This window comes from Phaenicophaeus curvirostris, chromosome 2, assembly GCF_032191515.1.
Source record: "Phaenicophaeus curvirostris isolate KB17595 chromosome 2, BPBGC_Pcur_1.0, whole genome shotgun sequence".
NCBI lineage: Eukaryota > Metazoa > Chordata > Aves > Cuculiformes > Cuculidae > Phaenicophaeus > Phaenicophaeus curvirostris.
Window position 1 is genome coordinate 64,462,940 of NC_091393.1, and position 27,438 is coordinate 64,490,377.

The following is a 27,438-nucleotide window of genomic DNA, read 5'->3' on the forward strand; positions in this document are numbered from 1 at the left end:
GTTCTATTCAGCAAGCAAAACAAAGTGGTAGCTGTACAGTTGAAAACTGGGCAAACTGAAGTATAACTGATGAGGCACACTGTAAGGATGCAAAAATGGTGTCAGAGAGGGATACACAGGACACACTGAAGAAAAGAATATTGCGTATGTCTGTATGGATGAGGGGAATTAGCTGTGCCTTAGATAGGAAGATTACAGGACTGAGATGAAGCATACTTTGAGCCTCTCAGTGGGCACAAATGGAAATATTATTTCTAGTGAAGAAAAAGTAGAAAAAAGACTTAAAGCAGCTGCTGTTATAACTGTGATTCATTTCTTATTACATATGGCAGAGAGGTGGGTGTGTATGAAAGATTAAATTGGAGCAAAAAAATGAGAATGAATACCTTTCCTTTTTTTAAGTTCCTTATGAAATTCACTGTTGTGGGAAGTCTGACTATCCAGTGCATATAGTCATCTCTGCTTTTTTTGAAAGGTAGACGCTGGCTAATTTCCCAGTGGGTAGCACTTGTGGGTGTGCAGCGTGGGGTCAGTGTGTAGCTGTGGGTATGTGGCTGTTCCCATTGATGTCATGCATGGTATTGCTTTCTGCTGGATTCACCCTGCTGATGCAGGGTTTGAGCAATGGTAATCCTGTCAGTTAATGTCCTAAAATAAAAATTACTTTCAAGGGTTTATATGTGTGTTGAAACTCATGCCCATATGCTGTTATGCATATGGCCTTTGGGATGGGGATCTAGGATTACTGATTCTGCCTCAGTACAGGGAAGATGGTTCAACTGGATTGCAGGGTAAGAGGTGGTCAGCATTCACCAGAGGGCAAGATGGTTTCTTGTAAATCTTCATTTGCTGGAGCAGCCTGGCAAAAATGAACTAACTTTGGTTTGGGGCAAGAAACTATCAAGATGATACTGAAAAATGTAAGGTGCTCTCACATCTGTCATCCTGGATATATTGCATTATGGATATAAATACATAGGTGGATATAAATTATTATTTAGTCTTTCAAAGGACTTCTAGTTTGCTGAAATGCATTTCTGAACAGAATCACTAAATGAGATCTCCTTAAACTGAAGAATTCCCTCCATTTCTTAGGCTTTGTAGTGATTCCTTACTTACAAACTTGTTCTGTTATTTAGGAAAATACGTCTCCAGGTTTATACTTGAGATCTATATTAATTGACTCTTGTCGTTGTTTTTAAGATTTAAAAAAATTAAGCACTAAGACTTGGAGTGTCTTGAGTGATCTGTAGCTATTTCCATGCTGGTAACATTGCTGCAAGTAGTCTCAACCCTTCCTTTTAAGGGTAAGGAGAGGAGGTGGCTTTGAGCATGATACAAATCTCCCCCATTGGGAGAAGAGTGATGGGTTTTGGAGTAAATGACATCCTGCTCTTTCCACTTGATGGGATTGTACTTGATAAATAAGGAATAACCCTCTCAAATAAGGCCTTTCTTTGTCTGCTTGCATACTAGTAGGTAACGGCATGCACTCAAACTGAAATCAGAGGTGGTTTAAAACAGCTTGTCAGTCCTCTACAACAGCCCCAGTCATTGTGCCCCACGGCGCCTGGGAGCTCTCTGTGGGCTGGGGGCTGCCCCCATCAGAGGTGGGGGGCAGCCCCCAGCCAGAACCTGTCCTGCTACCCCAGCCATGACAATTGCAGCCGGGGCACTAGCAGCAGCTCCTTGAAACAAACTCTTTGGCAAAAAAAACCCCTATAGCTTTCTGTAATGTCCTTTCCACCAAAAAAAAAAAAAAAAGGTGTTCAGAAAGAATTCAGCAGTAATTGGTTTAGCTCCTCTTCCAGCCCAAAGGCTCTTGACTCCTTACCCTGTCCCTACAGGCTCATCTACTGGTAGCCTCAGCCATGGAGAGTCTGCCTGCTGCTGAAGACTGACTGGAAGATAGCACTGTCTTCTCATTACCTTTATTTCATAGGTACCCTGCAATCTCCTTTTGGTTCAAATTACCTTTGGTGTTCATTTCTCATATATGAAACAAGGTACCGGGTTGTAGTGGTTTTGGTGCCTGGAGTGGTTGTACATAGTTAGAAGCTGAGTCTTGTGGAGACCCACCACTGTCAATGTGTTCCTCGTCAGATTTATCTCCTGGTTTTCTGTTCTGAACTGGAGGCAAAATATTGTGACAGGAACCATCTCTGCAATACTAGCTCTGAGTTCCAGGTTGCTTTGAATTAAGCTGTATCTGTTGCAACAAACCATGCAGAGATTGAAATATACATGGGAGAGAAGTAGGCAGATGCAGAAACATCTGGCTGAATAAATATCACCTAGTCCCTGTCAGGTATTCTCACTAATATTGTCATTACTGCAAATCTCTGTTTCTGTTTCTATTTGAATCTGATAAAGTCTGATCCAGTATCTCAAAAGATGCGTAAAGATCGGGCAAAAGCTTAAATGTTTTGATGGAAGAATGGTTTGGGGTTTTTTTGTAATTTAATGACAGTCTGAAACTGCCTTCCTGAATGGAGGTAGACTTAGTGAATTTGTTTGTTATATTTTTAGATAACATGAAGTTGGGAGGGACTCCATGTACACTGGAGGACAGGCTGAGAATTCACAAGGTGCATGACAGCCTGAAATAGCTCAGGAGGAAAAAGGGCAAGGTGCAAGAGAAATGCTTCTTGTGAGGGCAGCAGTGACTAACAGCAGAGGTGGAAAATGGAGGGGAAGGGCAGAACCGTTAAAGTTTAGATGGAACTGGAGGTTGAAGCTGAACAAATGTGACTCAGTGTCATGTTGTTGTGAAACAGCAAACATCCTCCCCAGATATTTAAAGAGTATATAAGGCTTGTGATGAGACTGGCTTGCCATTTAGGAGAGAGAATCTGGGTCGCCAACCCAAGTGAGAAGTAAATAGTCAAATGTGAAGAGAAAGGTCTGAGAAGCAGAGACTCTACTAACTAGCCTTTGAGTATTCTGTTTTGTAAGCTAAGTGGCCATATGGATAACTAAGGGCTATTATAGCAAGGGGAATTATTTGCCTTATCTGCTCTGAAAACTGTATACAAGGAATAACAGGTATAAATAGCATTGGACAATTAAATCATGATAGAAGCTCTCAGACAGTGCAGTGTTGCAGAAGACATGGGGTGCATCCCTGGAAATCAAAGACCTAGTGATGCTAACCTTTTGTAATAGACTGATTGTATGTGTGCTGAATTGAGGATAAAGGCCTGGACTAAAGGACTTCTAAGCTCCCTTCCAGCACTGTTCTCTGTTTGATTAAGATAAATAAAAACCCTAAAGAAGCTGCTTTGTGGCAAGTTGTATGTTGGACTGCTAAGCCAAAGGGTTGTTGTTTCCATCTCCTGCCTCAGCTTTGGAAGCAGGGAGAAAGCCTGTGTGCTTGTAGAAGGCCACCTGATTTGTTAGGGTAAGACTCCCTCCTTCTCTTCACCCCAATATAGTAGCCCAGGCACACTTGACAGTTAAAGTATTGTTCCTACCCTCACTTCTATGGTAATGAGTTCTGTGTCCATGAATCTTGTATCTCTATGCAAAGGACTAATTGTGAACTTCCTTCTGTGTGTTAGAAACACTAACCTTGTTATGCCAAGGTTGCCCAGTACAGCGCTACCCAAATACTTGTGAGATTAGCAGTACTGCACTTTGGAGGCACATAATTGCTGCGTCATCTAGTGGTGCCTAGGTTTGTACTTGCCTTCAGCCACAACTCTGAGGTATGAAGAGCCTCCTTCCAATGTCAACACAGATTGCTGTAGACCATAACTGTGGGTATGTGAAGGGCAGCAGGCACATGTCTAGAACAGACCTAGATAAGTCATAGTCACGGCTTAATGTCTACTGCATGTTTCTCCAGTTCGTGGACTGCGTATCAGAAGTTTGTTTTTTCACTACTTTGTGGGCATTGCAGAATTGTTTCATCTTGCAAAGAGTACTGTTGTCTTCTCTTTTCCTGATACTTGCTTCAAGCATATTAAAGAGAATTGCTGCTTTTTTTCCCCTCTAGGCTAAAAGAGAAAGTAACTGCTTTCTTCATAATCTCCCGTTATTGCTTTTTCTAGTAGCAGTTCTCCGTCTTTCCTAGTTTGGGATCTACTTTTTGGTGGCAAATTGCACAGTAGTTCAGTCTAAGGTCCTAAAGTTCCCATTCAAAGCTACTAATAAGTCACTATCTCCACTAAAGATAGCTGAAAACCTGCCTAATGCTACCTAGGAAGCCAGTGTTTTAGATTTCAGTTGTGCATCACTTTTCTGCAATAGAAGAGATTGGTGTCTAATTTGAGCAGATAATTGAGAAAAAAATCATTATTGCCCTGTAAGTGCATGACTTCACCCTTTTTTCTGTTGTGTATACTCCTCTTCAGGCATATGTTGAACAACAAATCCAGCAACTATGTATTAGGATGATTAGCCCAGCATTGCCTGTTAGCGTCTTGATCATACGCTGTTCTAGTTTCATGTTCTAGTAATAAATGAGGCAGTTTCCAGAAATCACCTACCTGCATCCTGACAACTCTTCTCTTGGTCAAGGATTCGGTTAAATAGGAGGCATTAATAGTTGTACTCATTGCTGTTGCTGCTGATTAAGAAGTACCTAGCTAGAAACAAAACAGATGAATTCATCTGTACTGTAAGTAACATCATAGAAGGTTACCTACTAAAAATTATTCTAAGTTGACCTGTCTATGATACCAATACTCTCCATTTGTCTTGATGTCCTTGGTTAGTCTTTCCTTCAAAATCTATTCAGTCTTTGAGGAGTACTGAGATCAGAGTAATAAATGTAAAGTCACCTAGTCTAATTTCTCTTTTAAAGTCTTTGTTTTCTCAGTTTAATGTGTTACCTTGAACTTGGATTTTCTTGTTACGAGGATCCTAGTGTTTGAGGATTAGAAACAAAAATATGTACCGAACTGCAAGATTTTAATTTTTATGTCTTTGTCTCTGCAGCTTCTGGTGCCCTGTCCTCAAACTCATGAAACTTATTCTTTTATGAACCTCATTATTTGCCTTGCAAACAAAGGCAAAGCGCTTGCTTTGACAGCAGAATCACACCAAGGTTATCATGAATCTCTGTCCTGAAAATTTCACTGGCCTCACTTCCTCCTCCTTCTCCTTCATCCCCATTTTATTTGATTAAAGAGCCTTTTGGCTGTACAAGGCACAGCTGTTTCTGCTTAAGAGCAGAGAGCGTAGCCAGAAGTACCTAATCCTGCAATCCCAGTAGACTATGATAAATAAAAACCATGTTGAGCTGTGTAAGTATGAACTGCAATGCAAGCACCTAATCGCTGTCTGGGATAGATGGTGGAGGCGAAGTATTCCACTATGGATATTTTTCAATTGGTATTATCAAAGTGGATACTGAGTATGAAATTGTTATAGGAATATGAAATAGGCTTGACACTTAGTGCTGTTGTTGAGATTGTACCAGTTTTTAACTCCTTTTCTGTTCATTATGGCTGTTGGCTATCATTTCCCGAGTCAATGAAAAGAAACTAAGCCTTAGTTTCCTTCTAAAAGCAGCCCTTTGTGTTGTATGCTGAAGCAGAAACATTTGATAGCTTTTTATGGGCAGATATTGTAGTTGAGTGAGTGAAATGTTAAAAATACAAACCGTGCCTTTTCTTCAGGTCTTTTGCAGAAAGGTTGGCTCAAAAGGGGTCTGAGTATTGACCTGGAGCAGCTTGACATTGAGCAGTGTGCTACCAATTGTTCTAATGTCAGCTTTCTCACTAAGATAAAAGTGAGACTGGATTCTTTCTTTTTAAGCTGAAATGGGCAGCTAAAGGGAGAATGCTTCAGCATGATACTTTAATCAGAAAAGGAGCAAGAAACAAGTATAACAAAAGCTGTTCAAAACTTTACTTTGAAGCTTTCCATTTCTACTGAATCCTTTTAATCTGTCCTCTAACCTTTTCCTAACCTGCTTTTTCTCTGCTACAGCATTTAGTTTTTCTAATTGTATTTCGTTTCCTAGAATTCTTCGCTGCCATAAAAATGAATGTTTCTTTTATGTCTTATTATAGATCCTAACCAATACTTCACATTTTAACATGATGTTCTTAGTCATTGTGAAACTTCCTTTTTTATTCTTCTGGGCTCTGCTGGACACCATGTCTCCACTGTTCCTGTTAAAATTACAGGTAGTCTGGGGCAGGAGTTCATTGTTCAAATTTTGCTCCTTAGTAAGCCAGTCTTTTTGCAATTTTGCTTTGCCTCATGTGGCCAAGTCCATTCCTGTGGGAGGAGAAGTTAAAGGTCTTCCAGGTATTGGGTTCCCACCTATCTTATGCAAAAACAACTGACAGTGGCGACAGCCTTTTGAACTACCCTGATCGAAAGATGGCTTGCTCGAGTTCAATCCTTATTAGACAGCACATTCATAGTGAGAAGAGCCTGTAGGCTCTAACAGCATCTCCTACCATGAAAAAGCGAGTTGATGTTGAGAGACAAGGCCATGTGAAACCAGACTCTGCCTGCTCTTGCGTTAGTAGTGTCATATCAAAATGACAGCTGGTACTTCTAACATACTAAATTGCTGGCCAGATAACCTTGACCACACTGCTCACCCACGACTGCTGCAGCTGATGTTCCAGATCTGAGTGCGTAGGAGATGTGATATGTGAACAACTGTCACACCCACCACATCAAACTTTGCATTAAAAAGTTAGAAGGGATGCCTTGTGCAGCTCAACAAAATTGAAGCTGCAGGTCTACTATGAGCAGTGCGTATCTGTGGGTTTGGTTGTCCCATGATTAATCAACCTTCTGTTTGGATGAAGGTTGCACTTCAGGGATATCAGCTCTCCTGCAGAAAGTTTTGAGTGAGAATTTTGTTGTGGCTGAGGTGTGAATGCATCAGTGCTCCTGCTGCCTAGTAGAAGAGACTAGTGGAAGTCAGAGGCTAATGCATTGAGGGGCCCAATCCTTTGCAGCAAGCATTTAGGGAATATACTCCCTTCTCCTCCCTTGCCTCTGTTGCTGGGGGTGTGGATTGGCTTTCCTCTGTCTGGTTCTTCCCTAGCTTGCACAGTGTACCCTGGAGCCTCTTGTTTCCCAGATATTGATTCTAGAGGCAAGAGGATGTGGCCAAAACCAAGAGGTGATTTCTATGAAGAAAAAAAAAATGTTATCATAGTTTAAGTGGTTTTGGTGTAGCTATTGCTTTTCTTCTCTTGCCATTCTCTGTACTGATGGAGCTTGAAATCTTCCTAAAGAAAAGAGAAACATGGACAGATTTTAAGTTTTGCTTTCTCTGAGCACTAGTGTGGACAGCCACTGTAAGTTGCTTTGTTTGTAAGTTAGAAGGGGGAAGAGAAAGTAAGCAAGCTTTTAAACTCAAGTAAAAAAAGGTAGGTCTTCTAAGCAGAGTCTTTAAGTGCCTGTTTTGTGGTGTCTCAAAGTCTTACTATACTTCTCACTACTCATTCTGTTATAGTTATTACTGGTTTTGTACTGGTTGCATCACTTGACATTATAGTACTTCTACCGCTAACTTGTTTGGAGCAACCCGGTAAGAAACACGCGAAGTCTCACTTAAAAACCAGGCACTTCAATGTAATGTTGCAGTGTTGCCAAAGAATAATTTGATCACTGTAGCTTAAGTTTGAGTATGTTCTTCAAATGCTGTCTGATGAACTGGAGTCTAAGGGACCCAAAAAGAGATTAGTGTTGTTAGTTAATTCCAAAAGTAGGCTCGAAAATTTCTTAAGAGATCCCTTTTGATGTTTCTTGAAAAGTACGAACTGTGTGCTTGGACTACACTAGGAGTTTAAGTACCTCATGTTGTTACATGCCTAAAATGCAATGGCAAATCATATGACTGGATTGGTCCCTAAACATAGCATTTAACTGGCTTTTAAGAAACAGTTTATATGCTTAGAACAGTAAGTTTGGTATCACAGCTGAGTATAGGTGGTAGAAACTAACATTAAGACCCATGATCAAAAGAGAAAAAAAAACCACATTCAGTGAAGAACACATCAGTTGCAATTTGCTTGCCAAGGTTTGAGAAGAATGACCAGAATATACAGGGTGATAGTCATAAAGCCCCAAAGGGAGGACAATGGGGCTGAAGCAGAAACTACAGAGGGTTTTTGTGATAAAAAGGCGTTTCCCTTGTTTCTGGCCACTGTGCATATTGCAGCCTCAGTCTTGCTTATAGGATTAATAATTTGCATGCTTGACTGCACAATGAATGTATGCTCTGGAAACTTATTTCCACTAGAGAAAAACTAGATTGTTCAACATCCTTTTGATTTGTGAGTGACACAAATTAAAAAACCTCAGAGGTGAGTGTTGAGGAATGTTAGTATAGTACATTATCCTTTGAATCCAGAGAAGTTTATAAACACATACTTAAATGCGTATGTGGTACCACCTTAATGATATAGTCTGGTAACATGCTAATAGCAGACTGACATGAAAACTGTTACACCTATGCAAAAGTACCTCTGGCTGATAACTGCCACTCCCCTGTTCCCACAAGAAGAACAGTTTTCCAGGGAGGGTCAAGGGAAGTTACTCCTTTTCAAAGCCAGCTGATGATACTGGAATAAAACCTACTGGCAGCTCAGCTGAAGCTTATAGCATTCAAGCGCACACTCAACTCTGATAAAGTGAGGCTGAACTGTGTCTGCCAGGCTGCTTTAGTCCTGAATGCTATTACTGAAAAATCTAGGGCAGTGTTCTCCAAACATTTTTGATCGTGCACCCCTATCAATAGAAGTTTTTTGAGCACGTACCCCCAATCTGTCTATAAATTCTATACATATAATACTGTGCTAATACACTATGTACATTATAAAACATACATAAAAAAATTAAAAAGGATGAGATAAAGATTAAATAAACACTAAGTGAAATTTCTATTTTATTTATTAACAGTACAAATAAAAACTTTCTTCCAGCACACCAATAGATTGTTTTGTGTGCTCCCTGGGGTGGGTTCACCCTGCATTGTAGACCACTGCACTAGAGGCTATGAGAGGATCTTGATATGAGCTTCATATGTGGGCAAGCAGACTGCCTGGCAAGCAGGACAATGGTCATTTGTGTCCAGGTCTGCCAGATTGTCTCAGCCCAGGCCCAGAGAGAGTTTCTGTAGAGTGGCTTGCCTTTCCCTGCCAGGGAAAGACCCAGATCTAGTATTTAGCTTTCCCTGCCTCCACAATAGGTCCTAGTTGGATTTGGCCCTAAGGGAGGAATGTAATCAGTTCCTCATTTGGAAGAGAAAATGCTACCTATTCAGGGCAATTCACAGTTAGTGAGGAGGAAAGGAGCTGCATCAGATATGGTGAAAGAAGCTGGTGGGATTTAATGAGATGCAGCAGGTTTCTTACTTTCCGTAATTTTATTTTTATGAGGCAGTCAACATAAATAAAGAATGAATGGAGAGAAATGTTGCTTAAATGAGAGAACTTTGTAAATGTTTCAACAAGCAGCTGAAGAAATGGAAGAGCAATGCAGAGGAACAAATCTGTCTATAATAATAAACCAGCTTTAACACTTAAGTCTGGAAGGCTTAGGAAGCAGGAAACTCCCTATGGAGACACATGTTCTTCTGTATTTGCTTTGCTATTTCTGCACACAGAGCCAAGAGAGCAGGGAGAGACTTAGCAACCAAAACTTTAGATTCTCAGATATTCCTTTTCCTGCAGGATTCCACATTCAAAGAGCGCTTAGAAACCAAATCAGGAAATTAAAGAAGGTTTGGAAATGGATGAGCATTCCTGATGTCAGAGCTACAATGCTGTTATCCTGGCTGGAGCGGTAGCATAGGCTGATCTCTCCCAGAGAGCAAGTTGAAACTGAGGTTTCTGATAAATGAACATTGACTAAGGCACTGTCTCAGTGACAGCATGAAGGAAAGGACTTGGCTTTCTAGAAAACATAGGCATAAAAAGACCTGGTTCCTGCTTCACTTAAGCCCTGGCAGTTGTGCAGCGTAGCATGGGCAGTGGTGGGAGCTGGCTGCCAGGGGATGAGCTGCCACACTGTCTGCACACAATAGATGGGCAGAGGTTGTAGGAGTGCTGCTGTGTTGCTGAGGGACCGCTATTTGTAGATCCTGCTCTGACTTCGCTCCACTGTTTAGCTCCAAGTGGTGTTTCTGGCTTGCTCTCTGCAGATACAACTCCATGAAAGCCTTCCCTGGGGGTGTAGTGGTTTGTAAACACGTCTGCATCACACTAGAGTTAAAACACAGGCAGTGCAAGTAATAAATCCACCTTTTTGCACGGATGACTGCTTTTTTTTTTTTTTTTGCTTTTTGCTTTACACTATATTGCTGAAGAAATGCTCTGGTTTCTTACAATTGAGAAGTTGTGGGTTTATGAGAGTTATTAGGAAGCCTAAGCAGTTGGAGTGCTGTGGAGTGCGTCATGTATCCTGCGTGTGGTAAGAGGGTTAGAGATGTTGATGTGCACAGTATATAGAAGTCATTCATTGAGCTTTACAGACATTTGGCTATTTTGAGTTCGGGCAGCCTGTGGCACCGGCGCCTTCTAAGAGCAGGCAGAGAAAGGATGGACAAAGGCAGTTTGACAAGAGGGGCAGGAGTAAAAGAGCAAAAAGAAAACAGAAAGCACACGAAGTAATACTGCGCATGTGCGAAGGAGCCCTTGCTGTGGTAAGGATTGCAATTGCCTCCACTTGTATTGTAGCTCTCCTAAGAAAGTTACTTAGACTTTCAACTGCCTCTAGGCCTAGTGCACCAATGAGGAACATGCAGCTTTTAATTGCTTATCCCAGGGTTTTTGAGGGTGTTGGGGAGGAACGTAGAAAATATCAAGTCAGAAAATTACAAGTTTAAAAGCAGCTGTGTAAATGCAGATGCGTTATGATCTTCCCTGACAGAGGTGGTGCAGCCTTCAAATGAAGGTGCCTATGACTGAAGTATCGATTTACTTTATTGTTATGATCTCTAAAGTGAAAAGAGCTACTTTGCCTCCTAGTTTAGGGAGATCACAGCAGAGAAACGTTGTCTTACTGGGCAGTTTGTGAAGCTCACATAGAGATGCGCGTTTCCTACAGAGACCAGTAAAATTCAAGGGAGACGAGTACAATCTGAAAAAAAAGGGATGTTTGCAAAAGGAGCCTGAATATCATCCCCTTGAAATTCCTGGCACCAACCTCTTGGGGCAGATTCTGGTTTTTGAGCTCTTATAGCAGGGCTGTAGCGAGAGCACCCCACTCATCCTCTCCTGAGTGGGTGTAGCAGTAGGTGCTTAGTTCTGTTCATGGGAAGCAGCGTTAAATGCTTTGGGGAATATGTGTTTACCCTAACAACTGTTCTGTCTTCTTCAGGAAAACACCGTAGCTTCTGGGAGGCAATTGCAGAGACCAGTATTGTAGCTACCTTAGCTCATGTGGGATGTAGATGAATCATTAGGAGGTTCTGTACTGAAATGAATGTTTTTCATGAAAAAGTTGTCTCTAATGCTTTACTGAACTGTCTGGATTTCCAGTTGATATAGTTGGGGGTTTTTAAGTAAACAATTTTTGAATAAAGCGGAAAATCATTTCCTCATGAGTCTTGCTCAAAAAGAGATTCATTTTTTCAGTGGCATATGTGCGTGTGGCATGTAAATGCAAGCACTGATGTGAAGGCTTTCAGCATCTCATTAGTTGGGTCACTTGCTTATTGACTTTTATTTACAAGAAATAAATTAAATGCCCTGGGGTTTTGCCTGGAAAACATGCTAAGCTATTTTCACTTCTTCAAACACAAAATCCCTCCCTTTGAAGGCAGAGTCCTGAGAAAAAATGTATTGATAGTTCTTATATAGGTGGATTTTTATTTTAAATTGTTAAAGAGGAGTAGGTTGCATGTGGGTAATGTTATTTGTGAACAGTGTGTGCTAGAACAGACCATGACCCTGGGAAAGAAAGATATGAAGATCAATGGCTTCTGCAAGGGTTACCAGTGCAGGAAGATCCCCCCATGGGACCATACCAAAGCAAACTTCTGGGACTGAATTATGAAGGTCGCCCTGCTGGTAATGGAAGTTGTGCTGACATAGAACTATCCATGTTGCTTTGCAGAGTTACTTCATTAATGTGCACAGCTGTGCCTACAACCAGATGTGTTCTACCAAAAGCTGTATTACAGATGATGTATGAAGTCAGCATGTTGACAGTTGTTTCTAAGCTGCAGTTTAGATGCTCAGTGTCAGCTAGACTGCCAGAAACAGCCAGTCTGTTGGGTGAGTGCAGTAAAATGCTAACAGAAAACTGCAGTGACGAAAGTGCAATGGACTATTGCCATGGAAGCTGCTGCAGCAGGAATTCCCCTGACAAGGGACAAGAATGTTCAGTCCCACAGCCAAATGAGTAACATACAAAGGATTATGTAAGCTGGCATGATATGGTACTGTTTCAGCACTGACTGTTCTAATGTGTTTGCCTTTTAAAAATGATTTTAACCATAGAACCTTATATCAGGGTTTAGGACCTTCTGTTGGATGTTGATAATGCTGATTGGTAGATTGTAAGATGTCACCGCAGAAAAAAGTAAGTATATAATTAAAGGTGTCAACATTGCCTGCAGTGGGCTTTTTATTCTTTCTGCTTCACTACTTGCAGCTTGAAGGCTTTGTAGCTTTAAAACATGACGGTAAACACAAAGAAATACTCATTCCTAATTAAACTTGGGGTTTTTTTGACAGTACTTCAAATCTACAAGCCAGACTTTCGTGGAAGACTGAAATGTTCTCATTCTCAGACAAATGCTGTTGGTTTCAAAGCATACATTTGGTCAGTTGGAAATTTGTAGGACCTACCTGCTTGGTCCTCTGAAAATGCCCAGAAGTATAACTGGTTTTATACATTGTCTTATCACACATAGTAACCTGCTGAGTGCGAGCCAAAATTCTTCACCCTTGGCATCCCAGAGTTGTTCTTGGTGCCCCTCAAGTTCTTGACTTTTTCTGTGCTGAACTGCCAGCTAGCGCACAGCAGCATGGGGCAGGAGGAATGGACAGGGTGCCTTGGTTATCCCCCCAGGACTTGGGAGGCCACTCTTACATTGAATGTGAAGGTTGTCTCTCACTGGGTGGGAACAGGTATGTTACTTTCCCCTGACCTACACCACATTCGCATGCTAGACTTGACTCTCTAGTCTTTTGCTATGATGCTAATGAAAGTGAGATGAGAATCTTGATCCAGTGCATAGCAGGGAAACAAGATGAATTGCAGTAAGTTCCTTAGTTTACTAAAGACTTAACAAAAGTTTGCCATTTAGTTTAAATTTAACCATTTAGTTTAAATTTTACAGTTTGGTTTACCAAATCAGTTCTTTATTTAACATGTCATAACACACCACTGGCTAGTGTGGAGACCGAAGACTGTTTTGACCAGATTTAGCATGGAGCAGCGGCATGCTGGTTATTGGTCCTTTTTCATTTGTCTTTGGATCACCTTTAGACCAACCCTTCATTCTCTCTCTGAATAGCAGTCAGAGTGCAATATGTGGATCAGTTTATTGTTTGTGCTGTGAGGAAAACAGTCCTTTTTAATGCTGAGGAGGGAAGAGAAAGTGCCCTTTCCTGAAAGCTGTTTGGAACAATTTTTGTGACTACAGTTATTATGTGCAGATGTGGAGGCATTGTCAAAGGCTTAGTTATAGCAGTTGGAAAAGTGCAGTCAAATCACTCTTTGCTAAATAGCTTGGAATAAACTTAAATGAAACCAAACATAGAGCAATAGTGTGTGCTACTGAGTGCCCAGCCAAGGGTGCAAAGTGAGTTTCTGGGGGAAGGTGACCTAGTGAAAACTTACCCAAATGCATTGGCTGCTGAGAGAGCCGTTATGAAGAGAATCATCTTTGGAAGGACTTCTTTCTTGGGTAAGAAAGCAAATATAGTGTCTGTCTGGGAGTTTGAGGGAGTTTTTAATTGCTTCTTCATAGGCTGGGTCTGAGCTCCAGGCAACTCCACAGTATGGATAAAGTTTTGATCATTTATATAGAATTTTTGTGCTATGCAGTCCCAAAGGAAAATAAGAATCGTCTACCAAGATAGGAAACACAAACATCTACTTGCCCTGAAAAATTGGTCAGAATGACAGCTATATAAGTTAGGATGACTTCTTTGACTTGACGAAGTAGACTCATCACGGAAACTCTGGGCATTTTTAACGAAGGTGAACAAAATACATGCAGCATAATATCCTACACTAAAGACTTGTATCCTTGCTGCCCAGTTCCTACAGGAGAGAAGTATCTGAAATAAACAGCACTTACTTTGAGCTGTCTTGACAGGCTTGTCATAAGGCTGTCAAACTGACTGTGGTTCGAGAATGGTCTGGTGTACATTTCTTCCAGGTCATTAAGAATAGACTTGATATGGAAACTGATTTTCTGATAAGCCAGATAAGCTCCAGTGCTTGAAAAGCTTACATGAGGGAACTTAGTGTGAAACTGAAATTCTCAAATATCCCTCCTGGGAAACAGCAAAACATTGGGGGGTTTATTTTGTTGTGTTTTTTTCAGCTGTTTGTATTGGTCTCTACTCATTGAGAAAGATGCAAAATTGTTTAAACTGTCTGTCATATTTCATCAATTGACATTTGCCATGAAAATATCATTATTTTTTTGATGAATGTGTATTTTCTGACAGAAATCTTCCATCAGCATTATTTTATGTTCTCTAAATAAGACCCCAAAAAAATCATGTTTTGTAGTTTTGGAAATGTAACTTCTCAGGAATATAAAACAGTCTCTAATAGCTTGGACACAAGAAGAAGGAATTAATTGGATTTTTCAGACCCTGGTCTTTGAAAGCTGTACATAAGTCAGAGGAGAAAATACTTCCCAATTGCCAAAAAAATAACAGGTTCTAGATAGATTTCTCCTAAGCATGTATCTGTATATCATACACCTAAATGTGCTGTCCTTATGCATGACTATAAATTGTTAGATTTTTTTCCTCGAAGAGGACAATAAAATTACTTGTAATTCTTAAACGGACACTTCTACCACTCCTGTGCCTGATTCGGGAGTACTGAGGTCTGACCAGTTGCTAATGAATTTAAATTATTTTCAGAGTCAACCTTGGATTAGCTCTGTACAAGGTTTGTTTCCAAACCATGCCATTTGGATTGGCATAAATATTGTAATACCTGGGCCATTCAAGGTAACAGGATACTGTATCATGTCCCCTGGTTACACTTTGAATGGCAGCACAAAGTCTTCTGCACAGCAGAGCAAAAGGAGTATTTTCTTCCACTGCATTTTCTTCTTACACATCAGATTTATCCTTCCCGAAATGACAATGCTTTGACCTCCGTAAGATCTATGTGTTATGTTGTAAGCACTGATAGATTACAGTAGATTTTGAAACTTTCTATCTTTTATTCTGAGTCTGTGAACTCTGTCCTACTAAGTAACAGGTTGGTAATCAGAACAGGAAAAATGGAAAAGGATAAATTAACCTATTAAAAGTATGCTCAAGTTACTTAGTCCTGCAAACCAGTTAAGTAAGGAAAAAACAGTTAATTTCCTTGGAGTTATTTTTTTCCCTAATGTGCTGCTCAATAAGGAAGGCTTAGAAACATTGGTGGGATTGGAGCAGAGGGAAGATGTGACTGGTGGGGACTCTTTTGCGAGAGGAGACCAGAGATTGTAGGAGGATATGGAGGGGCTGCCTGAAGGATAGTCACAAAGAAGTTTCACATGAACTTTTTCTTAAATCCTTCTGGATTTTCCACAATGTGAATGTTTGAGAAGTTCAGCATGCAGCCTCCTCTCTCAGTAGGCATTGGACCCGGCATGGCAGCTGCAGTTTGCCCTGAGCTGAGTTGAGCCAAAATGGGCTCTGCAATGCGTGCAGTCTGAGGGCGAGGTGCTGACCTCCACTCCACCATCCTGTCTGCAGCGTGGAAACACAAATGGCTTTCCTTCTTTAGCTTCTTAATTTATTTTGAGTCTATTATTACAGTTGAAATAGCTGTGGCTCTGTGGAGGCATTCCTTCTGAGAGCAAAACAGAAAGCAGAACAAACCTGGTCAAAAAGGGTTCTATAATAAGAATGATGTGCAAGGGAGTTGCTGCTGATTGCACATGGACTTTTTTGCTGATGGATGGGGTGAGAAGGAAGGAGGACAGTTTGTGTGTGCAAGTTGTATCACAACAGAGGAAATTTATCATATTTGTCCTGTTCTGCAAAGTCACTTAAGTAAGCCCAAAGTGCTAGTGCTGGTGTGTGTGCTGCCCAGCCAGATGTTACTCGGTATAGCTCTCTCCCCACCCTGGGTGTGCACAGACCACTGGGTCTAGCTGCATGTTTGGGAACTCCAAGAGTGCTTTTGTTCTTTGACTCCATAACTATATTGGAAATACTGATTACCCTGAATGGTTTTTAAAACAAAAAAAACCTTTGCATAAATATGTTCTTCCTGTGCATGTTTTAGGGCAGAGAAGAGAGAAAAATCTGAATTTTGCAGTCATGGTTGTATATTCATTCTGAGAATGGAAGACTAGGCAAAGCCACTATTTTTTTTCACTGAGTAAAGCTTTGAAAGGTAAACGGTGTATGCGTGGAATACTGAACTCTTTTCATATCAGTATTTTCTCAGTAAATGCCACTTAAGTCAATGTAAAAATCCTGAAAAAGTGCAAATTCACTGTTTAGGTTTCTTACACAGTTGGTTCTGTATATGGGACATATTCGTAAACTTCGATAGAAAGCTATATTTGATTAATTTATTTTAGACTAGTCATTAACTATGCAAACCCAATTCATGTTAAAAATTCAGTTATCTTCCTACATAAATTCATTGTCACTCTTGTTTTATTGCATATCAGTAAATTATGAATCAGTTGTGCCTACTTTACTGATAAAAGCTGTTTTTTAAGACAATGACATTATACAGGGTTTTTCAGAGTTATATTTAGTCAACAATTAGGTTGATGCTTGAGTCAGAAAGCAATTTGGCTCACTTTTTAGAGCTATACGGGTTCTGCATGGCAAATGGGATACAAATCTTGTGTGTTTATTTCAACATGGAGAGCAGATAGGAGATTATGTGGGGCTAGAGTGGGACTGCTGGGAAGAAAGGATTGTCCTATTCAGTATACCTGGCAGTTACACGATCACTTTTCAAGGTAAACTTGGGCAGCTACCGAAAACTCAAGTTACATACAAACTTACCTTTTGTGCTTCTGGCTGTTGTTGACTTCCTAACAATGGAGTCCAGCCTATTGACCATATCCACATGTCTCAAGACTGACATATTTCACTTTGTAAGACTTAATGCTTTATGGATGCATTTTGATTACTGTGGGCAATATTTAAAATGTTACCCCACTCCCAGCTTCTGCTTCCATACCTCTGTGATCTGCCTGGAAGGTTGCCTGGGTACTGAAGTTGTATTCTGAAGGCTTCTCAAGACTTCCTGCATAAGTAAGAATATACTCTGTGCAGTGAGTTATCAGAAAGCCTGGTCTGCTGTAGAATGTCAAAACTTGATTAAGTTGTGGGGAAGGAGGAATTGATGTTCTGCAAGTCATTCATACAGAATCATTTGTAGAGTGTTTCATGCCAGCTATAGGAGTCTAGCAGAATATAAATCTGAACAAAAGAAGAGAACTGCTTCCTAAGAGTATTTATTATTGCAATAGAAGTTAAGGTTAAGTAAGTTTATTTCTTCTTGTCTCGTAATTCTCATTTAAGCTGAAATTTTCTGGTCTCTCCTTACCAGAAAGTAGATTGTTCTTTGGTCTTGCTATATAGAGGAATGTGCTTCCCACTGAACTGTTTCACTTCCAGTTCCTCAATCTCGTGAATTAAAATTTGAAAGTCATCTTTCAATACATGTTTCTTTCCCTGCTGCACGGGCGGGGGAATCCACTTTTGATTGCTCTTTTTGGCATTCTTTGCAATCTGAAGGTTCACTGTTCCAATGTCTTGATGTCTTGGTGCTATTTTTGCTCTCCTTCTAATAGCTTGAGTTCACCAGAGTGCATGCAAACATTAAGGCTTAAGAGCAAGTCCAACCACAGCATTTGTGTGGTTCCTTGTAGTACTGTTATGTGCAAAATTTCTGCAAGCTGTAGTTGCTGCTCTATCTAAGGATGTGAGCTGAGAAACAGGGGTAATGGAGAATGCAACCTGACCAATACATTAAGGGATCTTTGCGGAGCCAGGTCACAGGGCGGTAAATCTCGTGCTCTGATTCAGTTAGAAGAGCTGAAGGCTGAGTTCCAAGCAGCCTCGTAGTGCAAGGAAGATTCTTGATAGGCAGAACTTCAAATGCGAAGCTGCGTGCCTTCTGAAGGAAGGCAGTTAAACAAAGGTGCAGTTTTAATGGATCCAACACTCAGCTTGTGGTTACAATCACGACACTAGCTTTTGGATAGGGATGTAGAACTGCTCTTAAGAGCTATTGTGTCAGTTGAGTTTGTCCATGCTGCCCCTCTCAGGTGTATTGATGTTCACTGCTTCTGTAAGAGAACAGAGAATGTCTCTGTTCCCCTAGCCCTTGCCTGGTGACTAAAGCATGGCTACAGGGTGGGAGCATGCAAACCACTACTTTTTAAATTGAGCTTAATTAGTTTATGGAAGGGATTAGAGGAAAGAGGGCTGTAAGGACTGGTATCTGTGTCCCTGGTATTGCAGGCTCGATGCTCCTAATTCAGTTTAATGTAATCTGATATCTGACTGGATAACTTTGTTACACTGATACAGTGCTGCCAACCCGCAAAGCCTCCCCCCCCCTTTTTTTTTACCCAGTTTTCTTAAGCAATAGTTGAAACTAGGAGAGATGGTGCAAGATCAGTGAAAAGCTAGAGTAATGCAGCATAGGACCGCAATGCTTGTTACTTTATGGGAGGAAGAGGTCCAGCATATGCATTGTAACACTAAAAATATTCCCTGTGACGTGGGATAGTGATGCTAGCCACATGATATCTCTGGTAATGTGCACGATATCTCTGGTAATGGTTCTGGTAATGTGCTTTCTTGGGGGTGTCAGAATGCAGGATATAGTGGCAGAGATACAGAACTCCAAAGTGCATAGGCATGATCTGCACACATCTGCTTCTGGAGCAGAAGCAGATGTGAAAGTCACAGGATTAATGTCAATTAGTTGGGCTGGAGTTGGAAGTGCAAAAGAAAAGGTGGGATCAGCTTCTAGTGCCCAGGAATGAGGTCAGGTGGGATGGGAGCTGCACTCTCTCTAGTGGGCTGGGACATCCTTCATTCTGGGCTCTTTTGAGGAAGGCACTGCTTTGACACGCATGTGAAAAATAAGAGTATCCAGAAAAAGGCCAATAGAGCTGCTGAGGGTGAAAGGTACAGCTAGTATATAAGGGGAAAAATTAAATGCATGCTGCTTCACAGACTTGCGTGCCCTCTAAGTCTTGCTACAAACAAATGCATGTGAAGAACTGTGGAAGAACTATTCAGTGTGCTGTACTTGTGTAATAAAGGAGGAAGACAGGCAATATAGGAAGGAAGTTTCCTGATGAGACCTGTCAGACTGTGGATATACATTCAAAGGAATTAGATGACATGCAGTCACTTTTGCCTTGTTTTCCTGCTTTAGGAAAGTAAGTTAGCCTTGCTTTAAATTGCTAGTGTTGAATATACCTTGCAGTGATTGGGAGTGAGCTTATCTTCCTTTATGGCTTTTGTCCTAGGTCCAACACGAAAAATGCCCCTGACTGCCAGTGCCATGGACTTTTTTCAACTCTTTGTCCCTGACAACGTACTAAAGAATATGGTGGTCCAAACCAACATGTATGCCAAGAAGTACCAGGAGAGGTTCGGTAAGGACGATGCCTGGATTGACGTCACCTTGACGGAAATGAAGGCCTTCTTAGGCTATATGATATCGACCAGCATCCACCACTGTGAGTCCGTTCTCAGCATCTGGAGCAGCGGCTTCTACAGTAACAAGAGCATTGCACTTATCATGACACAATTACGGTTTGAGAAGATCCTGAAGTACTTCCACATCGTGGCCTTCCGCTCGAGCCAGACAACGCATGGCCTCTACAAAATCCAGCCTTTTCTGGACTCTCTGCAGAATGGCTTTGACTCTGCTTTCAGACCTTCACAAGCCCAGGTAAGAGTTAACTGGTTGGCTGGGAACATCTAATCCAAGTGCTCTGGGTTGTGCTATGACTGAAGACGTAAGCAGAAAGTAAAAAGAGCTGGAACTCAGTGTGAAGCCAGGCTGCGGTGCCTCTATGATACATGAGAGAAAACGGCACTGTCGTATGCCAGTGTACAGCAAGATCTGACTTAGAGCTCTGCAGTGCAGGTACCTGGCATGGTTCGATAGAAGTGATGGTCTACAAGCTGGGTCTTTTTGTTTTAGTGGTCTAAACAAGCCTGGAGGCTTCTCAGTGCGCTTGGAACCACTGGGTTTTGCTATCCTGAAGATGGGTTGCAGGCTTCTCCTGTGGGGGAGGATGGAAAGGGCAGAACTGGTGGAGCTGGGTTGGAGGGAGAACCTGTAGCTTCTCTTGCTACAGGCTGCAGATTGGATGCAGCAGCTGGGTTTGCTAGGAATGACCGGCCCTGACCTTAGCAGTTAGATGCTTGCTGTATCATCCAGCAGCACAGCTACCTACGCACGACTGGGCAAAGGGAAAATAAGTAGTGGGGGCAGGTGGTTTTGATCACTGCAGTTGTCAGCTGCCCTCAGCAGCACTGGCTGTGCTTTGTGCCAGTCCTGTTTTTTAATGACGGGTGATGCTTCTATGGAAAAACTGATTGATGTGTGGATTTGCAACCGAAGTGCCAGTGAACTGGAAATATTTCTAGACTACCAGCAATAAATGTAAGCAGGACTTCAATGAATTTTCATTTCCAGATATAATTAGGGGTACAGCAAAATGCCATTCTGCAGCAAGAGTGCTCCATAGTCTGGGCAGACGAAGTAGGGAACTAAATACTGAAACTTTCATAGCTGGTGGCTGTCTGACTGCAGCTGTACAGTTGAACATTTATTTTTTAAAGTGAAAGGGAATCTTTTCTTAATATTCATCATACGCTATTTAAACTTTGTTCTACTCTGAATTATTTCCTTTTGGAGCTTGGAAAGAAAAAGGAATAAGCATGTAATATGATACTGTTTGAAATAACTATTTAATCAACTCTGTTTTCACAATGTGAAGATTTCATCTAGACATTTGGAAAAAGTGTTGTTTCCGTCTTACTCTTTTTCTTCCTGTTTCCCCTCTGGAGCATTACATTTTTGCTCACTGCACAACATTAATGAAGACATAGATAAATCACATTCATTGAAGCGTGCCTAAAATAAATTTGGAGTGATTACAGTGGTTCTCTTCTATTTTATAGACAATAAAACCCATACCTGTATAATTCAGGACAATGTAGCTGTCTGAAAAGCTGTTACAGTAAAGATAGAAAGGAGGAGGGAGGACTTTTCTCACTAAGCAGTGCCAGCAAGGTGCATTTCCATCAAGACAAAACAGGCAGTGAAAGACACAGTATTATTGGGACTGAGCTCTCATTAAGATATGAAATCTAATCCTTACGGCCGCTGACTTCAATGGGCAGAAGATAAAGGCTTCAGAAATGTGATCACTGTGTCTAATGTAAATGCTTATAATGGTGTGCTGTGGGACATGCTGTGAGTGCAAATCCATTAAAGAATAAAATTCGATTTGCATGTATATCCCTTCTTCCTTCCCCCCTCCAGAGCAAGGCTTGAGAACAGAAATGACAAAATCGTAGCATCTTATTTGCAGTGGCAAAATAGATCTAAGTCTCCACAAGCAAAATGTGCGCTTGTACTGATCTTGGTAAAAAAACAGAAATAGAGGGGGGCAAGAAATGACAGCCCAGTTCTCATGCTCCCCTCTCTACTTCTCTGATCCCTTGCCAGTGTTTACGTCAGTAATTTCTGTACCGCATGTTTCAGTGGTATTGAACGAAACAAAAGGCACTAAAATAAAGCTTCAAAAATAACTCTGTGTGAAAGAAAAAGAGTTTGAATCTGTTGTTAAAAATACTCTAGTGTAGTGCCAGTAGTCTAGTGTAGTTCCAGGCCTCTCAAAAGGAGCCTTATGCCTAAAGTCCTCCTCGGTGTGATCACTCCGGGCTTCACACTACGTGTCTCAAGAGACATGGACCCATCTGCTCAAAACAAGAGAGACCTCTCCCTGGAAATTGCCTTAAGTGCAGAATAGAAAACTGTAGTACACATTAAACCCAGAATGTCAGGCCTAGTGAGGAATAGTAGAAATAATTAAAAATAACAGCCCAATTGTGCAGTAGCAAAGGGAAAAGACAAGGAGAAAGACCCATTGCAATGTGCTTTTGGGTATGCTGCCTCTGAAAGTGTTTTGAGAAGAGGGGCCCAGGTTTCTGTAATTGATGATGCCTGGAATACCAAGTTCAAAACTGAATTATTGCTTAAGCTACTCTTGTATTGTAAACATAAGAGAGTATCTGGATGGTTTGTGCCTGAGCTTTAGGCTAACATCTTGTAAGTGGCATCAAACAGAGGGATGACTTGGGCTCCTTGCTGCTGGATGCAGCAGGGCTGCATTGGGCTTGCCGGTAGAATTACAGTTGACTTTATTCCTGTGGCAATGTGGACTCACAGAACAGGGTTTAGAAAGATGTCATGTTTAACTCACCCCTATGAATAGAGCAGGCAGTCTGTGTCAGGTAGGCAGTGCAAAATCTGCTTTCAGTTATTGCTTCTGCAGATTTGATATTTTGCTTTTGGAGAACTAGAAAATATTCTTTAAGTGGAATTTCTATCTCAGAAAATACTAAGGGTTTTTTTCTCAGGCACCTCCCCCAAAGTTTGCATGCAAAAATGACACCACAGTTTCTCTGAAAGGAAACAGAGAAAGAGAGAGAAGTATACCAATATACCAGAACAAAGAAAACAGTCTACTGAATTATAATTATTTTGCTAAATATACTGAGCAAACAAAAGGAAATAATTACTCTCCAGCTTATGAAAGTATTGAAAGCCCAGAACATTATAATTGTGTATCAGCAGTGCTAGCTTCAGTTTCTGAAATGGAAAAAAAGAAGTATTCTGACCTAGATTGGATAAGAATGACAGGAATATTCTCTGCATCCTATCCCTCCCCTGCATCTTTTGTGTAAATAACTGCCTCTACCTAAGCAACAAGAGGTGGAGGTTTGGATCAGTTCCTGCCATCATTGTTGTCTCTTTTCTGCTGGGGTCCACATAGCTTTGTAGCTGCGCCACTGTTGACAAGTGGAAGCCTCAGGAGGTATACGGCAACAAATTCAAGGGTACTTACCTGCCAAGGATGTACACTGAATTCCAGAAACCAGAGGAGCTCAGGAAAATAAGATCAGTGCTCAAATATCCTTCTGTGCCTGCTGAGTACTTATGCGCTTGTCAGTGGGACGTGACTAGACAGGATTGCTGTCTCTGGCTGCCCCTGACTGGTGAGGGAGAGGTCAGGAGCACAACTCTGGGCACTCTCGTCTTCCCTCTCAATGCAAAGTATCTTCTCTTTGGCATCTTGGAAGCAAATGTTTCTGCATCTGCCTTGTGAAACATCAGTGGGGAACAGCCAGCTTAAGCCCTTACCTCAGGCAGTAATGAACTCCCTGGCAAAAGGAGAGACATAACTCTAACCTCTTACTCCAAAGGCATGGTGCTAAAATTTGACCAGTTACTAGGGCGCTTGTTTATGTTTTACTCTCAGTGGTACCATAGGGTACAGCTAAGCAGTTTTGACATAGTTCTTCCAAGCCAGCTCATAGCATTACACAACAGCTTCTCTGAAAACTAAAAGGGGCAAAGCTAGGCTGATCAACTCATAGCTCTTTTGTGTCCTGATCAACAAGTGTTGATTTGGTATTGGACATTTCTGAATTATAAGATGTTGCTCAAATATCTGTATCTCAGTTTTTGTAATTTCAAAGTGATTCTTTGTGGGTAAGGGTGCTGGTCCCAAATTAGGACTGTTCTGTCTTAGAGCTTCTGTGAGTAAATCATGAAAACCTAAATAGTCTGAGGACATCAGCCAAGCGTAAGACATGAAGCAAGAGTAAGACAGAGGAGCAATAAGAACATTGAATAGCAAGGTAGATTTCTGATATCCTGTAGCTCTTAGCTGGCTGATCCTCTGGTGAAGCCAGATTTTAAGGAGAGTTTGACAGCACAAGATGAACCTTGACAGCTATTTTTAAATTACCTAATGGAAATGCAGTGCTGTAAGAACACATTTTTTCTTTTTCTTTGAAAAAAAAAGTTGATTGAAGACTGAAAAAATTGGCAGAGAAGTGTGAAATCATGCCTCCATCAGAGGTGGAAGTTAACCTTTGAATGATGGCAAAGAGGATCAGTAAAATGTGGATAGGCTGAACGAGGCTTTGAAAGTGAAGAGAGAGAGAATCCATCTGATACCTTGGAGAACAAGAGCTATCAGAGAGAAATGATGTGGCCAATGCAATGGACTGACTAGAAGAATGGATTTCCAGCAGCAATCTGTAGGGAAGGATTGCCTTACGCTGAGGACAAAAGGAAAACTTGCAGGGTAGCTGTGGGCTTGAAAATGTTAGTGGGTGGGAAAGTTGTTACTCAGAAACATGGAAAATGCAGGCGTTGCCTGGCTCAGAAGATCTTGCAAAGAGTTGGAGGTAAACACTGACATTCATATTCACTGGCCAGCGAGATCTGCAACAGCAAGAGGCAGATGTCTGCGATGACCAGAAAAGGAGATAGTAAAGGGTTATCTTAAGGGAAAGGATATGCTCTCAAATGTAGCGTAATAAAACCAGAACTGACAGCTAGGTGTGCAAGCAGAGATGTCGGGTGCTAGCAGACAATTTAGTTTAGATGGGAGGAGCTTTGGAGCAAAGAGGCAGAAGCACAAGCTACTGTTGCAGAGGCTGACCCTGTGCATACGTGTACAGTTACCCAGGGGACTCTGCGACTGGATGGTACTTATCAAAAGCCACAGACGAGGCAAACTGAGGCAGTTCATCCGGGACATGGGCTAAAAGGAAACCTGTGTTGAGCATGGCCATAAAGCTAACAGAAGATGAGCTATCTCCCGGACCTGTCGATTCATTGTCTAAGGCAATGGAGTGCAGCAAGTCCAAGTACTGAAGTGCCTCTGGGCTTTGCCTACAAGCCTACTTGTGTTATGATGAGAGTAGGATGGGTGGAACTGTGGAGTGGAAAGAGCTATGCATATTATCTAAAATGGAGAAGAAAGAAAGGCACTCCTGACAGCGGTTAGCTGCTTTGTTCAGTGAAGATGACATGAGATGTAGTGATTGCTGGAGAGGCAAGACTCTAAGATGAGATTCTAACACTTGGAGTGCATGTATATTTTGAAGGGAAAACAAAAAGTGAAAGCTTAGCAAACAGATCTAGCAGGGATGAGGATGGCTATAAAGAAGAGGAAAAAAAAACCCAGCAATGGGGTAGTTGTTGGGGAGTAAAGCAACTGCATGAGGAGCCTCTTAGACCTGAACAAAACTGAAGATTTGGGAGAAGAATATGGGGATGATTTCTGTGAAGAAATCCACATGATATCTTGCATCAAAGGAATTCAGAATGGGAAGAGGGGAGGGCTTGGAGAGTGAGTCAAAGATGGTGAAAAGGCAGCCAGGAATATGTGTAGGAGTCAATTAAGCCTGAAAGTAGATTTTTATCTAGAAAGATGAGATGCAGGAAAGAATATACCATCGGGATGGTAACCTCACTCTTGGAAAAGTGGGTATTGCAGAAACAGCAAGAATAGGAAGCAGAGAGGGAAAAATACCACTTTGCATGGGGGTTTGGCAAAGAGATGGGTTTGAGAGTACAGGAGGAGCAAGGAGACTGGAAATGGGGGAGTGTGAACAAACAAATAGGACTGTGGCATCAGGGCTAATTTTTTTTTTGTCATAAGAAACCCATGTCTGTGCCAGAAGCAACAAATTGCCCCCTTTGAAAACAAGATGAGGGTCAGCTGCTCCAGCAGCTGCAAAGTCCTTTACAGCTGTTGAAGCAGTAATTGCAATTGGATGGTTGAGAACACTTGTCTCCCCACTGTCTCTGGATGAAGAAAGAAGAGCAAGCTCCAGGGTTTTGATTTCAGTTTCCCTGCCTGTCTGCATTCCATTTTTGCAGCAACAGCAAATCTTGCCATACTTTGTTTCCTTTTTTTGTTCTGTCTTCCCAGCAATTCGGTAGGGAATTCAGTGGAGCATTGGTCTTCCTGTGGAGAAATGGGAATGACAAATGTTTGAGACAGGGGAGAGAAGGGAAGCTCTGGGTCCTAGGGGAAGGCAGGGCTGAGCATGGGCAGGAAGAAAAGGAAGATGGGGAGAGGTTTTCAGAAGTCAGATTTGCATTGTAAATTTAAGGCTGACAGGCCTTAATATGTTTTAGAAGGCAGAAAAAGTGCGAAAGATAAGCAGGATGCAATAGAGCTGCTGTGAGGAGAGCTGGTGTTGTGGTGCAGAAGAGAGAACTGAGCTACTGACAGAGGGTGAAAAAAATTCCTCAAGTGATGCTTACACAGCCTTTACTTTCTGCTGTTCCCCATCCTGTAGCAGGGGAGATTATAACAGTTAAACCACACCACTCTGCAGGATCTGGCAGGTAAGAGGGCTTTTCCAAAAGCTGAGGAATTCTTAACGGTGTATCCAACCCCATGCCCAGGGATCTGGTCCTCTCCTCTTCTTGGAAGAAGAAGAAAGCCAAAATCAAATGAGAGCACAGTTAATACTTGCAAGACACTGTCAGAATTCCCTGAAGTGGAATGTGCCTGGTGGTAGAAAGGAAGAGTGGTGCTTCATGTGGACCTCCAGAGAGGAAGATGATTTGCTCAAGTGGGGAAATAGGGCAGCTGCAGCTTTAAGAAAAAATAGCCTTGTATGCAGCTCTCCTAGCCTGCATCTGCGTTTTGGTGTATAATTTGAACATTTCACAAGAGTGCTTTCAGATGGTCCTGTGAATGTTTTATGAGCTGTTAAGAAGTGGAGTGTGTATAAAAAATAGTCTGCAGCCGCCACTGTGTGGGGAGGGCATGGGGTACCTATTTTGGGCTGTCAGAGTGATGTTGAGTGAAGGGCTTGTATTCAGGAGGCCAGCAGCTGCTTATCACGGGTGCTTAAATGCTCACCCACCATGTGTCTCCTACGAGCCTTGCTCCCAAGTTTAATGTGGCTTTGTTCTCATTTCTGCTACTGGCTGTGTGCAGATATGCACAAAAGTAGCACACATGTAAAGTGGAAAGGGTCAGTCTGAGGGCAAGAGCTTCTGCGTTGGGGATGGTCACTGGGAAAGTACGGGCTCCTTTAGGGCATAACCCATCTGATTTATTTTACATGTATGAATTATGGCCTGTTGGGACTGCAATCCCCTTGTGTACTTGAGGGGAGCCTGCAATGACTTGTTCTAATTTAGATGTAGATGTCTGAATTTGGTCAGCATTCATCAGCTGAGACCTTTCAGCAGTTTCCAGGCATTTATACT

At 41.6% G+C, this 27,438-nt stretch overlaps 1 protein-coding gene across 1 annotated transcript in view; it reads left to right on the forward strand.

The window, feature by feature from the left end:
• Window positions 1–27,438, forward strand: part of PGBD5 (piggyBac transposable element derived 5) — a 66,706-nt gene that overhangs the window by 6,787 nt on the left and 32,481 nt on the right. The window contains exon 2 of the mRNA XM_069852311.1: window positions 19,634–20,061. Coding sequence (XP_069708412.1) covers window positions 19,634–20,061 — 428 coding nt within the window. The remainder of the gene's footprint in view (window positions 1–19,633; window positions 20,062–27,438) is intronic.